The following is a 17,355-nucleotide window of genomic DNA, read 5'->3' as shown; positions in this document are numbered from 1 at the left end:
CAATTCAATATTTGCTAATGCATCTTAGCCAGTGTGAGGCTGGAGGTATAGATTTACATTATTTTACTTTCTATATTGTAAAACTGGTTTGATTCTGCTTCTTATTTCTACTACTATATTAATGATAATTTTTAAAGTATTTCTAAGTACTTCATCTTGCATGAGTGCCCTGATTTAAAGCTCAATGAAGCAAATTAAAAGATTTTCATCATTTCATTGGACTACAAGATTAGGCTTTTTAATTTTAGTAATATATGTGTGATTAACTACAACTGGATTTTTAATAATAGCTCACTGGGTTTTTTAACCATTTATATGAGATGTACTCTTTCACAAACCTCACTGGTTCTTAAAGTATTGCTCCTCTAGCATAGCAGCATCAGTTTGTTTCCTAACTTGCACATTTCCAGTAATCTTAAAATATTAACTTTCTTATATTCCTATTTTTTCTTCTTATTTGATTGTATAAATATATATGTAAAAAAAATTTAAAATGTTGCACCAGAAAAAAAAATTGTTACAATTTTTTGATTAGTGAAGTTAACAGCTCAAGCACAGTTCCACAAAGCCTATTTGTAGCTCCATTTACAGCCGGAGATATTTTCTTTCTACCTCACCAAAAAACATTTGCAAGAACAGCATCAAGTGGCTTGGCTAGAAACTGCCTTATTTTTGCTTACATTCAAACACAGTATGGCTTCACAATACAAGGTGTGTTATCCATTATATACCTGGATGGTGCATCCTCAGCTGTTCTCAAGCACATGTAAATCCTCTGCAGTAAGGCACATGCTGGAAAAAATATGTGGAATATGTATCAAATGAGGAGCTATAGCAGTAGTTTTATTATTCTGTCTCGTCTCCTAGTGCTATTTGGATCTAGATCTATTTGGAAATCGGAATATTTGCAAAATGGTTCAAGTTGCTACAAGGCCTGGGGGGCAAAATTCTTGTCCTTGATTTTTCCGCTATTTTTCCTAGCCTTCTCTATGTCAGCCATTGAATGATGTACTTGTTCTCTCTGTGAAAAAGCTGTTTTCTTCCACAGTACTATCTGCTGTAGCAGAAGACTCCCCTGCTCTTCAAAGTACTCTTATGAGTGGGGATTGGGAAGGGCAAAAATAGAGTTGATCTCTTCAAGAGAATTTCTTCTGAGCAAGTCTAGTTGGTTGGATTTGCATAATTTAGTGATCATATTGGTAATAAAAGTAATTTCAAACTATCCAGAGTCATATTTCTGGCTGAAAATATCAGAGAAATGCACAATTTGAGGATACAATCTGCACTTTTCCAAAAACTATTTTAAGCTTTGACTTTTGGGGATAAATTAAAGGTAAACTACTTCAACTCAGTCATTAGAGGCCCAGTCCTTTTACCCTAGCCTGCTAAAGAGTTCTCACATTGACTTTAGTGAGTGCAGAATTCAGGACTTTAACTGGCAGAAGCCATTAATTTAATAATGTTTCCTGTGGGCTGTAAGTTGGCTATATTTTTCTAGTACTCATTGATATCTTATGGTGACAAAGACCATATGGCACAAATTCTATGAATGATCATGGATTTTCTTTGGTTGGAAAGGTTCCAGAGAAGACTACCTGAAAAATTCCTTTTCACTGTTTTTTGACACATGTAGAAGGAAAATCAATAACTGCCAGACTAGATTAAATATTTATTCTTTTGTGTGGTTTGGTCGCCACCACAGCATTACACGAAAATCAAAACTCTCAAGTGATTCCTGTTATAATTAGACAAAGTGACCAAATATTTTCTTTTTACTCCAGTGATAATTCTTGGATAATATAGTCTTGATAAATGTGGAATTAATCACTGGTAATATTGTTCAGGCTCAACAAGGTTGTGAGGTTGTGCTAGCTTTGTCAACAGATCATTCAAATAAACTGTTGTTGCTTACATGATATTAGTTCCACCATCAGCAAAATCAATAGCCAAAAATGTTAGCATTGACATCTGATGCTAGAAATTCCTGACTGCTACAAATTCTTTCTGTGGAAATTTCAATAGAACAGATTGGAGATTCTGGTAACACTTCTAGGATGGTTAAAGAAAGAAAAAGAGGGAGATCACTTGGAAAAAAGTGTGAACTTTATTTTCCTATGTTTTCTTAATTGAAAGAAATAATTTATTTACTTTTGCTATGGTCAACACATGAAGGACAAATTTTATTCCTCTGTCTCAGAAAATCCTTGTGTTTTTTCTGGGTTTTTTATAAGTGTGAAATATTTTGTTAGTTTTAATGATAGCCTTTTGCAGTCTGCTTCAGATGAGGACCATCTGAAATTTTTTGCAGCCATCCAGACAGGGCTGCTGAGGCCTAAAATAAATAGATGTAATGACATAAATTATATTGTCTTCCTGTTATACGAGGTCTCTTACAAAATATCTCATTAAATCCATGGTCTGTGAGCTAAATCCAGAGGTATATTGACCCAGGAATGAGGATATTATTGACCCAGTGATTTTCTGGTGTCAGATCTGGAACACGCTCTTGCATTTGATCCCCATTTTCTGTCTAATTAATATTAGAAAATATGAAGCCTTACAGGGTGATGCATTTTCTTGATCATTAGTTGTGCATTCTTTTCTGGCTGCTGAAGAGTCACAATTGCAACTGAGTTTATCATATCTAATGATTCTGCGCAATGTTCATTTCTTTCAATTTGTAATGAGCTGCTGGGGTCTTAATTGTATTAAACATCATAGTAAGTCTAAACTTCAATATTAAGGTGTTTAACATTGAGACACCCTTTTTAAATCATCACATCTGTAGGGTATAACAGTAACATACACTTGCTGTTTAAATTTTTCATGCCCAGACTTTTTATGATTCTCTAATTTCAGAATATCTGTAAAGCTATAAACTGAGAATTACTGAGTTATCAGCTCAATAGAGAACAAAACTAAGCAGATATTAAAGTAAAGTTATGGGGCAAGAGAAGAATATCCTGGAAGGAAATGACGATTTGCAGGAAGACCTAGATTTGTTCTACTGACTTTGATATCTTATGCTGCTAGTTTCAAAATTAATTTCAGCCTCATGTATCTATTTTTGTCTGTGTTTCAGCTCTATTTAAAAGGAAAGGCTTAGAGACTATTGTCTGAATCAGAAGTTTTCCTGTTGAAAAAGCAAAGACCCTTGAATAATAATGCAAACATGAGCACAAGATTGATAAAAAACATTTTTTCAATTTCTTTACTTTTATTTTCATTATTCCTTCATGGAGCATCTTCATTTTATCCAAGACATAACATTTCCCCACTTGTCTCCAGGGAAATATTTTCACATGAAAACATAACTACTTGATGATACACCTAAGCATAATTTCTTGTTCAATTAACCTTTGTCTTAAACATCACACATTTTATCTTTTGCATATTTTTATTAATTGCTTATATTAAATTTCACACAGATATATACTTGAAATATAGCATTAAAATTAGACAGTGACCTTGGTTTTTCAGAGGTAAAGTTAGGTTTCTGCAAGAAAAGACTTGCACCCCAAGTTTTCAAGACTCCTCATTTGTGATGATCTACACAACTCTGGCAACCCCTTTCATGTTCTTCCAGACTACCAGAGAAGTAAAACTTTAACAGAGCTACTGAAATGAATCATGAATTTCTATAATGCAATATTTTGAGGTTAAATGTGCTTGTATTACAAATTGATGTTCTGAGCATAATTTGGAGTGAATTATCCTAAGGTAAATATTTAGGTCAAATTACTTTTAATTTGAAGTATGAGCAGGAAGCCTAAGTAAAGAGAGTGAAGTACATCTGCCAGCACAGCAGAGCGGAAAAGTAATGCAGACACAGGCACAGTCTTGCTGTCTTGCAGGGAATGGTTTAGCAAGCCCTGGGGGAGAAAGAGCTGGAGGTGGGAAGCAGAACTGAAGCCATTGTGAAGAGGAAGAAGTTACACTCTTCCTGTTATGACAGGAAATGCAGACAAATGTGCTTCCTGACCATTTGCTCAGCAGAGAATGAAATATTCTTTGACCTTTACCATATGAACCTTTTAGCAGCACAGTACTTATAAACATGTTTTTTACTATATACATATGTTTGTACCTGCCAGAACTGGTGATAGCATACCAAAAAAAAAAAAAAAAAAAAAAAGTTAGCTTTTGTGTATATTGTATCAGTTACTGTGTATTTGAGATTATCTCTTTTGCCTAAAATTTGTACATATCTGTAGATCTGTCTATAAAGGACTTAATCATATCTCTCTATTTAACAAAAAGAAATGGAGCATCAAAGATTAGCCCTTATTATTCCTGTTTGGTCTTAGGCCTTAATTTATAAGTTAAAATGAGAAGCATATTGTTACTGGCTGACCACCTAATTTCTGAGGTTGCTGTATTGTCTTTAATTAATATATCTTTCAATTTTATCCCTCCTTTCTTTTTTTACACAGAAAAAGCTTACAAGGTTGACCCTCATGACTTGGATTTGGGCAGACTGAATAGTATCACTACTTTAAGTATTTGATCTGTTATTTATGCACAAAGATTCTAAAAATGTGGTATAACATCCAAAACCTTTTTTTTAATATGGGTTAATCATGAACATTTTATTTGTTATGGCTATAAATTTAAACCGTCCTCTTAGAACTCCTCTTTATCTGACTATTCATGAAGTCATAGCACAATATGCTTGGGATTTCTGGGACAATAGCTCTTTTACCAGCATAAATCAATGCTGTCTCATCCCTGTAAGTTATGCTAGAAGGTTATAAGAACATGGAAGCAGTCTGCTGGAAGTCTTTAATTTAATGCAGTATGCCCAACTATTGCATAAATGAAGGTTTAGCTTGATCAAATTCTGCACTGGTCTGTTGCCACTCCCATTAGAGAGTTATTGTAAAGATTGTTTCAACCAGACCTCTTCATATGACAAACGGTTCTAAACAAAAATCAGAGGAAAATAAGAGAAAAAAGGGAAGAGAGAATATGACAGCAGTTTTTGCCTCTCCGGTAGTTATTTGATGTTTCAGCAGGATAGGCTTAGGTTCTTGGCAATGACATTTTAGTGAGGAGCCCCTCTGATTACATATGGCCAACTTGGCCTTATGTTTGAAGCTGGGTAAACTGCTCATTTAGTACCTTCTATTTATCGCATACATCATATCTACTGTACTTGTTCTAGTCCCTGTGTCAGAAATTTAGACATTCCAGATGAAATAAGGACAAACAGATAACATTTCTTTTTGACATCATGGTGCCATTATCAGATACTTCTGTGCATCAGTGATCCCTCTTCTTCACCAGTTTAATGGCAGGAAATATACTTGGGAAGCATTTGTGAAAATTCTGTGTCTCTCATTTTCCTATTTCAGCAGCTACATATATGTATAGTCAGAATAGAAAGAAGTAAGGAGAGCACTGATATTCTGACACTGGCTGGACTGAATCACTTGAAACATCATGAGACTGCTACTTTGGAAACTCAGTGTTAGTACATATGCTGTGACTACTAGTGACACATATAGAGTGGTGTTATGGTTCAGCCTCTCATAGTTTGTGAGATTTCAGAAAAAAATTACTCAAAGAATCCAAATTAAAAATAAAACTAAGCTTAACTGAATTTAACTAATCCCAAACTAACTCCCATCAAAGGAAAGACACAATGATCACATGGCGAAAATTGTAGATCACGTATCCTTCGGTCTATATTCATTAAATGAGACTATTTATGGTTGCTTCTGTTTCATTACTGGTATATTAAAATCTATAAAAATTATAAAACTGTTGTTACAAATTTATTTTAAGAATATATATAATATATTTCCAGTGGCTAGCATCCCAATTTACAAACCCACATAGCTAAATTAAAATTTAGGCAGAAGAAAGAATTTGTAATTGCAACCAAGTGACAGTACCTTCTAATTTATATAGTTTAAGTAAGTTTAATTTAATAATGATTAAACAAGACAGTCTTCTCTGCATGAAATTGTCCTCTAAATTGAGCATATCATTAGTCCATTTGAAAGCTGCTTCCATAGAACTGAAGAGCCAGAGCTGAAGTTGAAAATCAGACTTTTAACAATTCTCTTTATTCAATGCCTTTCTTTTAGTACATTTCACCTTTAGTTAGAACTTCATCCAAAATATATAAAAATCTCACTTTGATTTATATCAAGGAAATTGAGAGTTAACTACTTCACTGTAAGTATTTTATAATCAAGTAATGTCTTGATTAGCTTACACCATACAAAGTCATAAGCATAAATGCTTATTCATATAAAAAAAATTTCAGGCTTTAGTAACCTATCTTCTTGATACCACCATTCTTATTAAGATGACAATTACATTTAAAATAAATAAATAAAAATTAAATAAGTAGAATAACTATTGTTTTTAGACAAACATAAAAGACTAGTGGGTTTTGAGTTAATACAAAGGGATATAATTGAGGTTTTTTTGGTTGGATTCAGAAATAATTTTGGTGATCACACCCTGCTCTTTTTGCAATATATATAAAACAATGCATTCAAGTATCTCATACAAGTATTTAGAAATTGTATCTTTGTCAAAAACCTCGTGTTTTATATGCACATGCTTAAAAAGGTTTTAAAGACCATTGAATATCTGCCTCTTTTCTGTTCCACTTCCACTCCACTTTAATTATTCATTTTCACCCAGTCATTATAAAATATTCTATCCCAAAAGGACCTTCTAAACTGCTTATCGTTCTCCTAAAAAGAAACAGATTCGTTACCTGAAAAATCTGCAAATTAGCATTGATGTAGATAATGGGGATAATTAAGCATATGTTCACGAATATTGTCAGGAAATAACATGTAGTGATTTGATTGTTGCTGCTGAAAAAATTAAATGTTACAGAGATATCGAAGGGTATGCATTTTTGGGGGCATCTTATTTGAAATATACTGTTTGTGTGTTTTCCTTGTGTCACTAGCATTATTTATGTCAAATTACAAAGTGACATTGTCAGTTGTTACATGACACTACCAAGACTGCGTGCTTTGAACACAAATTATAAGACTATGTCAACACGTGAATTTTTTGGTGATGTAGCTACTGTTTGTGTTCATGACAATGTGACTGTCTTGTTGATTCTCAGCACTAAGTCAGTTCAAGCATAATCAGAGATTTTTTCAGTGAAGATTCCACACTGCCTTCCAACTAGCCAAAAGAGAAGTTTTAAATAATTTATGTAATTTTTACCTCTCAACAAAACCTTTTCATTACTAGAATATAATCTGCTACCTGAGAGAATATTTATTAGATGGTGTTTAATTTTAATATTTTTTAGTGCGGACGAGAATGGTTAATATAGCAAATGGTGAACAAATTGAACAAATAAAATTAAATAATAAACATTTTGTTCATTTATATTGCTCACAAAAGTATTTTAGCTTATGGCATATTCATCTTCATTATGTAGCCACATAGAAGAATGCATGAAAAAAGGTAATTTTGTTTTTTAAGTGGCTTGAAGAGTATTAGTATTTTTTGTGAAGTCACTGAAATGACGTTTCACTACACATTTGAAAAGTTCTCTATTACAAACATTAATAAAAGTATAATAAATTTACATCTATGTATATGGATAATGTATGTGTAAACATAAACCACTATGAATTACTTATTCAAAAATTAAAATTTCAAATCACAAGTAGTGAAACAATATTAGACAAAATTGCCTTTAATTCATTATCAGTTACAGAAGGCATTATCTGGTCAATTTAGAAAATATTAGGAATATAGGAAGATCAAGAAATTAAAAAAGTATCAAATTCAGAGCAATTATGATTGTATATTAAAGAAAGAGAAAATTAAGATCTAGATTATTCATTGTTCTGGTTTGTGGGGTTTTTCACTGTCCATAAAATATAACTCTAACCAGTATCACTCTGGTGATAAGTATTAGAAATTAAGTGTCTGCTCTGCAGCACAGCCAGCTGGTTTTTCAAAATATTAGACATAAACACTGGCTTTAAGGATATTTTTGTGCTGCGGTGGACTTGAATGAAAAGCAAGCAAAATGCAGATACTCCACCTACAGCACTGTGGTCAAAAAGTTGACTGAAAGTCATGTTAGATGCAGAAAAATATGTTGAATTAGTACATTTGATTTTCTGTATCACTAATTATTTCTAAAATGAGCTTTTACATATATATATATATATACACACATAGCTATATATGTGTGTATCTTTCAAGCATTTCATTGCATTTTCCTGTAATCAGAGAAACCATTAAAGGAGTGTTTTGAAGAAAAGCATGATTTATTATTATTGATATTATTATTATTATTATTATTATTATTATTATTATTATTATTATTATTATTATTTAGAATTTTAATGAAGTTTTGTTACCTATCTCATTATTCATTCCAAATATCAAAAACCATGATAACCAAATTTAGAAAAAACTTTAAATTATGCACACTTGAGATTAGTGCTGTAGAAAGCGGTCTTTTTTAAATGCTTGAATATTTATGTTTAATGGCAATCCATCTTTTGTTAACAGTATGTTGACACAAGTTAAAATTATTGAAATTAAAATAAAAGGAATAACATTCCGTATGCATTTGGGAGAATAAGTGTTCACATTATGGACACAAAGCCTCATGTTTCTGAAAGAATCTAAAAAATAGGGATTAGGAATACTTAAAAAGTTACATTTTCCTTGGCCTGACATGTTGGGATTTTAAGGTAGTCTGGGGTTTGCACTTAGCATTAATTTGTGACAAGAAGTGTGACAATTTAAAACACTAGTCATATGAATCTCAGACAGACAAATCTTGCCAGAGCATTAATGTGCAGAGGTGTCATTGTTAATGGGTATGTAAGGGATGGTAGCAACAAATGTAGAATCAGGCAGACCAATAAACTTGTTGTGTGCCTGTCCTTGACATACCAACTACCTTGACCGTGTGTTAAATTCAGTTGATGTTAAATTCAATAAAGTAGGGGCATTTGCTGGCCTACTGAAAACTTGCAAGAACATCCCTATTCCTTTTCTACATTATATGACCTAAAGCCCTTTGTACTAAAAATGCCAGTTCATATACCTAAGGATATGTCTTGAAATAACATAAAATATGATGCATGTTTGTGTTGTGTGGGTGGGTGTGTGTGTGTGTGTGTGTTCAAAAAAGACTTTGTTTCAAAGGGTGCTGACCAGATATTTTCTTCTTTCATGCTTTATAATTCTCTTCCCTCATGAGTGCCATTTTTCACACTAGATATTTCTTCAAAAGTATGATGAATGTGTTTATATGAGCAATGCATCTCTTTTGCAATATTTAAATGCTTATGAAATAGTTTCTTTCCTTCAAAGCTAGCAGGGATTGGGAGGCTTGAAATCAAAGCCAATTGCTATCAGAATCAAAAAAATCAGAATTGACTACACTTGTTCAAAGTATTTACAGCTGCTCATCTGAGGTGCACTTTACAAATGTTGATGGGAAAGATGTATGCCATCTAAAGGATATCTGAATTTAAAAGTTAAAGATGTAGTATCAACATTTCATAGCACCAGTAAATGAAAATACCCCATGGTCCTTACCTCTATCTCAAGTTTCATGCAGTGATAATTAGGTATTTCTCCCTTGTGTAATACATACAACATGTAAATTCTATTTTGGAACTCTTTTATGAGTTCTTTTATTGATTTGTTTTCTGAGCATGTTCAATTCAAAGACAAAGCACTCAGATATTATAGCTCAGAAAAAAAGGAGAAAGACTACAGAGAGCAACTTCTGGTTTTCTGATGGACATTTTTCGTTTTTCTTTCCAAGGTGACTTTTACAAAGAGGAAATTTGGGTTAATGAAGAAGGCTTATGAGCTTAGTGTTCTGTGTGACTGTGAGATTGCTCTAATCATCTTCAACAGCACCAACAAACTGTTCCAGTATGCCAGCACTGATATGGACAAAGTGTTGCTGAAATATACGGAGTATAATGAACCACATGAGAGCCGAACAAATTCAGATATTGTTGAGGTAAGACTTTGTGTTTTGATCTGAGGTGGAGGTGCTCCAAGTAGATTATACCTTCGAGTGACATAGCAGTGGGAGAGCAAAACAGCAGTGGTGTATTGGCTTGAGCACTGGAGGTGACGAAGCCAAAGCTGCAGGAAATCCATGTCTTTTGTGGGCATTTTATCCTTCTGAGTCTTGCACAAACTTCTGCAAAGGTATTTCTAACTCCAGGATTTTTTCCCAGGTTTCTGTGCTGCTTTGTTACTTTTTTGCATTAATCCTCTCCATGCCTTGATCACTACCTACCAGCTGAATCTCCTGCTTGTCTCCTAGTCTCTTCCAGGGACAGGCTCTCCAGAAGATATTGCATACTTTGTCTCCACAATCAAAAATTTATAATACTGTCTGTCCAGGAGGAATTAAGAATACGTTGTAAAAGATGCGGAAGATTTAAAAGCATTTGTTGCTTTTTGTAATTTGACTGCTTTTCTTAGCTTTTTGATTGTTTACAGAGGGTGTCTAATAAAATGCAAAAGAACAGTTGATTTACAATTTGCACAGTAAAAATATATCAGCTGCTCACACAGAATATTGTTACCATAATATAATAGTGACAGTATCAAAGCAATAGTGTCAGAATGCTAGAAACACTGTTTATTTTTTTTTTAATTACAAGGAGCAATTTTAATTTACAAATACTGAAAATAATTAATTTAAATTTAAAATTTCAAAATTTAATCTTCTAATATTTGTAGAAAAGTCAGTGTACATTGCAATCACATTTGGATTCAAGTTATGTAAAATACATAAAGCCTTCAATGAATTTGTTGTTATTAACAAAGCACTCATATCTTAGACAGATATCTAAAAATGATAGAAGATCTCTAAAAGTTATAGAAAAGATACAACAGAAGTTGTATGTGACCTATACAACTTCTGTTTTTAAAGTGCATGACTGATCTAACAGTATCAATTAAAAACTGAATAGAAGGATGATGACCTATCTTAAGGGTCAGTGAAAATTTACTTCTGAATATGTTGATGTATATACTTAGTTTCCTCCAGATCTTTAAAAGTTAGTTTGAGATTTTGGAATGATCTGAATTTTGTTTGAAATATGACTTTGATACTTTTGGAATCTTCACCAGGGTTAGTCATGTTTTTGAGGCTAGCAGTGTAAGATAGTGAGTTATTTATACATAAAGTATTTAAAAGGATAAAACGTTCTGCATAATTAAGATTGTTAAACTTATTACAGTTACAGTCACACCACCTTAGATAGGCAAAGACTGCACACAAGAATATATATCACTTCTCTGAGTATCGTTATCTAGGAAGTTACTGTTTTGCTTCCCTCCTTATTTCCCCCAGATTCTTCCTCCCATTAGAAGAGGGTGAGGTTCTGACAGAAAAAAAAAAAAAAAATATGGGAGTTAAGAGTAGGAGGAAAGTGCATAATTTCTTCATCCATCATTTCTTTTTCTCTCTTACTTCAGATCTTTTGTATAGACATGAAGTGTTTCCTGCTCCCCAGATCTGGGAAGTCCAAAAGAATTCAAATTCTATGCCCAAAATAAAGTCCTGTCCTTTTTTAGCAGCAAAAGGCCAGAATATTCTTAGCAGAAGAGTTTCCTGTGACAGCTTTTCTTCTTCCTACAGGCTTTTGTGTGGAAATAGGTGGAAATACACTTAGGGATTTATTGCTTGCCTTATAATAAATGAATACATTTTATCATAAGGACTATGATTTTTCAAGGATATTGAAAGAAAACTTAAAATTTCAAATAATGTTGAAATTTTCAGAAAAAGAACTGACTGCACCACCAAAATCCCTTTCTGCATAAACAGCAGAAATTTGGATAGTTGATCAGCAGTTTGCATGCAGATGTGTAATTTTCTGGCTAAACCCAAAGTTTGGTGGGCAAGCCTTTTCATTTTTCTAAAAGGAACAATATAAAAATGGGTAATTGAAATGAATGTTTTTTAAATTGAACAATAGACATAAAAGTCCAAATGAAGTGAATGCTCTATGAGCTCTGAGTTTGACTTTCTGTTACATTTTTCTATGTTCTGCCTGTAACTTTTATACTTAAACTGTATCAATGCTGGTACAGTTTGAGAATCCAAGGAGTCCTTCTCCAGTGTGTAGGTTTTGAACAAGAATTCCATATTTTCATGTCTTTAATGGATAATGAACATCACAGTTACAGGTACAGTAGAGAATAGAACTTTCATGAATGGCTTGACTATTAGTGTAGTTTAGGTATATTTTCAGGTACAGAATATAAATCTGCCACACATTTAATTATTTTAATTGATCAGTTAAAGTGATCAATTACACATTACACACATTTTCCTTGTAAGAGGTCCATCTTCTTTTCCATTTCAGACAGCTAGATTTCACTCGTAAGTTTTTAATCTTGTCTTCCAGACCAATCAACAGCAGCTGAGAAGAAGAATATTTTTAAATCTGAGCATTTTCAACCAAATGTCTATTCAATAACTATATTTCAGCAGAAGACAAGGACATAGCTATGCTCATATATTCCTGAACAGTATTCAAGAAAGAAAACTTTTTTAGGCAGACCAATGAAAATTTGAAATATAACTGTCAACCATATAAAGGTCTTCAATTTAGTATCCAATTTCTGTTCACATTCAGCATAATATTAACTATTTAGTTACTTTTAAGTTGTGGTAGAACTGTTTTATTATTAATTAAAATGAGGTGTAAGTTCTTTGAACTATCTATATTCAAAGAAAAATAAAAGAGCAGCTTTCTAATATGTAGTTAATTATTTTTAAGTTAAACCACTGCTATTCCAGTACAAAAATTATATAACTTTTCATGTAGATCTGGCTAAAGCTGTTAATTTTATTAAGGAAATATTTTCAATATAATTACTGGGGTTAATTATATTAAGCATTTATGACAAAGTGAGTCATCAAGGTATAACTTGTTACTTAAAGTAACAAGTAAATAAGAAAACATGGTCACAAATCTAACAAACACTACACTTTTTTAACAGAAAATTGGTTCCACCCAACTTAGAGATATACGATATCAACAAATCTGTCTTGATAAAAAATTTAATGCTAATAGTTAGAGAATTGTAAAGGCCAGTTACTGCAGTTGTTTGAGGTTTTCTGGTTTAATGATTTAAAACAGCTCGTGTTTTCATTACATACGTAGAAATTTTATTTACATACAATAAATATAACTGAGACAATGTTTCCAGTTGTTTCATCAAAATGTAGTTGATTAACATGTTATTTGATATATCTGAGTTTTTCAGGTCACAAAAATTATCTACCAGGTGAATATGTTTCAGTAAAGACCCAGTAAATATGCCTACAACATACAAGGGCAAATAAAGTTCAATATGTAGTCATGAAGGAGAAAATGTATGCATTTTACACTTATTTCAAGCAACAGTGACAATTATTGTGCATGGAGATATACATTAATTCTGGGAAACAAACAAACCAAACAAAAAAAGCCAACAAAACAAAATCAACTAAAGAAAAGGTACATTCTGAAATTTCTATTTAGCATTAACTGGATTCTTAAATTTGAAGCCATTATGTCCTCACCCACCAAACTATTCAGACCACAGTCATTCATTCAATTTTCCTTCAGTTAAAAAGTGAGCATTAATTGCTGGATTTAGAAATTCTTTTAAGGAACAGCAGAAACTCTGGTGAGTTTATTCAACAGAGAAGAGAAATATAACATTTGATCTTTATGCTAACTTCCAAGTGTGTATGTAAATTCCAACAATAATATATCCAGCATAATTGTATAAGACTATGCAATAAGTTACTTCTGGCAATAAGGAAATAGAAAAGAAAAAAATGTCAGCATTTCAAAACAGTCAAGTGTATGCATTATGTATTCTTTGGATTTATTATGAAACGATGCCAGATCCTTTCCTTGTTTCTATAAAACAGAAGTGGATGTAGCACAACTTATTTTAATGATATCTCACTGCCACACTGCTGTAAGCAAAAAGAATCCAGTTCTGTAACACTGAAAGCACACTACTTTAGGAGCTCAGGAAAGACCTCAGCCTTAGATGGAAGGGGACAGATTTCAGAGCAGGAATATGGGGAAATATTTTGCTGCAAATATAATTAAAAGTCTAACTATGCTATAGAAATCTGTTATGATTCTTCTTCTAAGCCATCAAGTCTTTGCTGATTAAAGGTGAAACTTCCTGCCTGTTTTCTTACTCACTGTCGCTTTTTCCTTCTTTGATGTCAAAGCATCAGCTACTGTCTTAGCTTTAGAAGACCTCTAGTGAGTTTTCATTGACTCTTGGTTTTGATTCAATTTCTGGTATACTGAGTATATACCAGTATTTCTGGTATATGCTGAGCCTTGCTCTGTGTGCACATGAACCATTCCTCCACAAATCACCCACTACTTTATCTTTCAGCTCTTTTTGAACCCCCAATCCATCAATTTATTTGACCCTGCTGCTTTTATTGTCTTTCTCCACCTGACTTCTCTTCATCTGCTGATTCAGTGGTCACTACCTTTAGTTCAAGTTCTCTTGCTACATCAGCCCTTTCAAATTCACCCCTATCTTCCATTTTCAGGCACACATTCATCCATCTCCTCAGTTCCCCCTTACCACACCACTAATCATTAGTAGAGAAAAAAGCAGACCACAGTCTTCATTCATCTTTCTCTTTGCTAAGTGAGGTTTTATGACATGAATGCTAATCATCCACCAAATATTTTAATTTTGCAAAGTTTACTGCAGAAAACCACTAATTTATATGCATGCACAGACATCTGTCTGATCTTTGCAGGTCTCCATTACCTTACAAAAAATTTCTCCATGAGCTCTGTGTCTTTTCTGAAATATCTCTTATTACCTGCTTTTTGATATTTTTCTGGTACATGTCTTGAACTTCTCCTTTATTCCTCTCTCTCTTTCATTATCTCTCTCAATTTTTTTAATCAAGTGTTAGAAGAATTTCATGGTCCTCAACATGTATTTTTACATATAGGAAGATACCAGCTCCTGCAATATACTGGCATATATTTCTTCTTCAATAAAACCTTAACCTCATCTGCCTTTTCATCTATACATTGTTTTACTTGGTTAGAGATTAATTTTCCATTACACTTGGTGGTCCTCCATCCTCTTTTGCCTCCTCTTTTTCGTGGTAATTAGGTAAATTTGGAAAACTTGGATTGAGTGAACTCTTGCTTTTAGTAATAGTGAAGACTTCATAAAGAATTAATTTGAAGCATTCTAGGGAGTAAATTATTTTAGGGACATTTTGATGTGGTTACAACTTTCCCAGGGAAAAACAAAACAAAGCAAACAAAGATAAGTGGTTCTAATTTGCAATATGTCACATTTTAATTTATACGTTATAGATTCTTTTTCATGGATAATGAGCATCTAGCATTGTCCTTTTAACTTGTTTTGCACACATGTTCATTCTCTAGGAGCTGCTGGTAAATTGACCTTCCACAGAGTATTTTTCCCTCTCCAGTGGACTTCTGTATTTGGTGAACAGTCTTAACACAGCAGAAGAAATGTGTGCCATTTGCAGTTTTATTTTCCTCTAAGAGGAAGAAGTGAGGTTCTGTACATGTGAAATTCTCCCTGCAGATTTCTCATCCTTTGTTTTTTACAACACACAGAGATCTTCAAAGACCTTAATAACAAGATAGCAAGGAACAAAGTAATACCAAGACCTACAGGGTGGTGGAATTCAGAAATTTTTTATTGTGTGCTTTTTTACTGGTTAGAAAACCATTGTTATTAAAAAAAAAAAAGTGTCTAATGAAAACATATAATTAGTGATGGAAATTCAGTCTCCCACAGATTTGTAGAAAAGCTAGTTTGAACTGAAAATCCAGTTGTTTTTAGTATGGCCAGCCACAATGTGTTAATTGACATACTTTTAAATCTCCTTGAGGGACATGAGTTAAAACGTAGTACAGCTTTAGCACAGTAGAAGGTTGGAGTTGAGGAGAATGGCAGTAAGGTAGCCATGGGCAGTATTTGTGCCAGAGAGGAATGCCACAGTCCTGTTTCACTTATGGTCTTACTGTACATTAACTTATCAGTCCTTACAGATGTGCTATGGGTTCTATTGCATATTAGGTTTAGTCACTTGATGTGGAAGTTCTGAATGAGATAAAGAGAAAAGAAATTTTCTTCTGTCAATTATTTCTAAAGGTCACAGAGCTAATGACTAGCTAGGAGGTTAATTAGATTCTAAAAGCCTCTTCATATCAAATAAGACTCTTACCTGTATAATCATAGTAAATAAGCCCATACAACTCTCTAAATGTTCTCTTTTTAGGAAAAGTAAGGCAACTGTTGTAGCTTGTTTAATGTAATAAGTACTAATGTAATAAGTATTTTCTTCTCTTATCATCGTAACATAATATTGCATATAAACAAGCTGAGAAATAGACATCAAGTCAACTCTTGAGCTGCTGAAATCAGGTGATTTCTTTCAGCTACTGTGGGCTGAAGACCTGGGACACGTGTCCTCACTTTCTACATGTAAGAAAGGTTATTCAGGGTGATCTAAAGACAGTACAGTGTATTGGATACTGCCCTGGACTAGGACTCATGAGACTTTGGTTTTATTAATAGCTTTGTCAGATACTGTTTTGTGACCTTGGTTAAGTGACATTTCCTCTTAATGCTTCAGTTTCACTATCTTTGAAATGCCGATAGCATTATAGATTTCCTTTGTAAATTGGTTGAAGACCAGTTGCTAAAAAACCAGCAAGTGATACCACTTTCACAGGACAGACATTTGAAAAGAGTCAACTGGCCAAAAATTTCCTTTGGGTGATGATTTAAGCTTTTTAAATGCCTTTGTGTTTTTGGTTTTTTTTTATTTTTAGAAAATACAAACCCAGCCATTATTGCCAGCATCATGTATGACAGAACCAAAGGACTGAATGCAAGATCTTCAGCATTTTTTCTTTGGTCTTTGTGTGCCAATTAATTTGAATTTAAACAAGATTTGAATAATGTGTTCGTAAATTAATGTCCTCATGTGAGTTTTTCCTAAGCATGACTTATTAAAAAAATCTCAGAGTGAAAAATATCATGGTTTCAAAAGTTTTACAAGTATGTACATTTTATCAAACTTCATTTCATTTTTTTAAGTAATTGAATGTATTTAGAAATTTGTGTATTTTAGAATTTATGTATTTAGAAATACATCTTTTCTAAACAAAAGTTTACATTCTTACCTAATCTTATTATTCCAGCAATTTGGGATTCACATAAATAGTAGCTCTTACAAGACCACAAGAAAAACTTCAAAGCTGGAAAACTGTGTATGACAATTCTATTTTATCCAAAGAAGTCCTTCAACGGAACTGCTGATCC

At 32.9% G+C, this 17,355-nt stretch overlaps 1 protein-coding gene across 19 annotated transcripts in view; it reads left to right on the top strand.

Annotated features, from left to right (window-relative positions):
* MEF2C (myocyte enhancer factor 2C) overlaps positions 1-17,355 on the top strand; it is a 132,827-nt gene that overhangs the window by 60,084 nt on the left and 55,388 nt on the right. For all 19 annotated transcript variants that reach the window (XM_039703552.1, XM_039703553.1, XM_039703554.1 and 16 more), the window contains one exon: positions 9,791-9,994. In XM_039703552.1, the coding sequence (XP_039559486.1) occupies positions 9,791-9,994 (204 nt within the window). The remainder of the gene's footprint in view (positions 1-9,790; positions 9,995-17,355) is intronic.

The sequence above is a fragment of the Passer montanus genome, unplaced genomic scaffold (genome assembly GCF_014805655.1).
Source record: "Passer montanus isolate IOZ18808 unplaced genomic scaffold, ASM1480565v1 scaffold164, whole genome shotgun sequence".
In the NCBI taxonomy this organism is placed as follows: Eukaryota; Metazoa; Chordata; class Aves; order Passeriformes; family Passeridae; genus Passer; species Passer montanus.
This window is presented reverse-complemented; position numbering and strand designations above follow the sequence as displayed.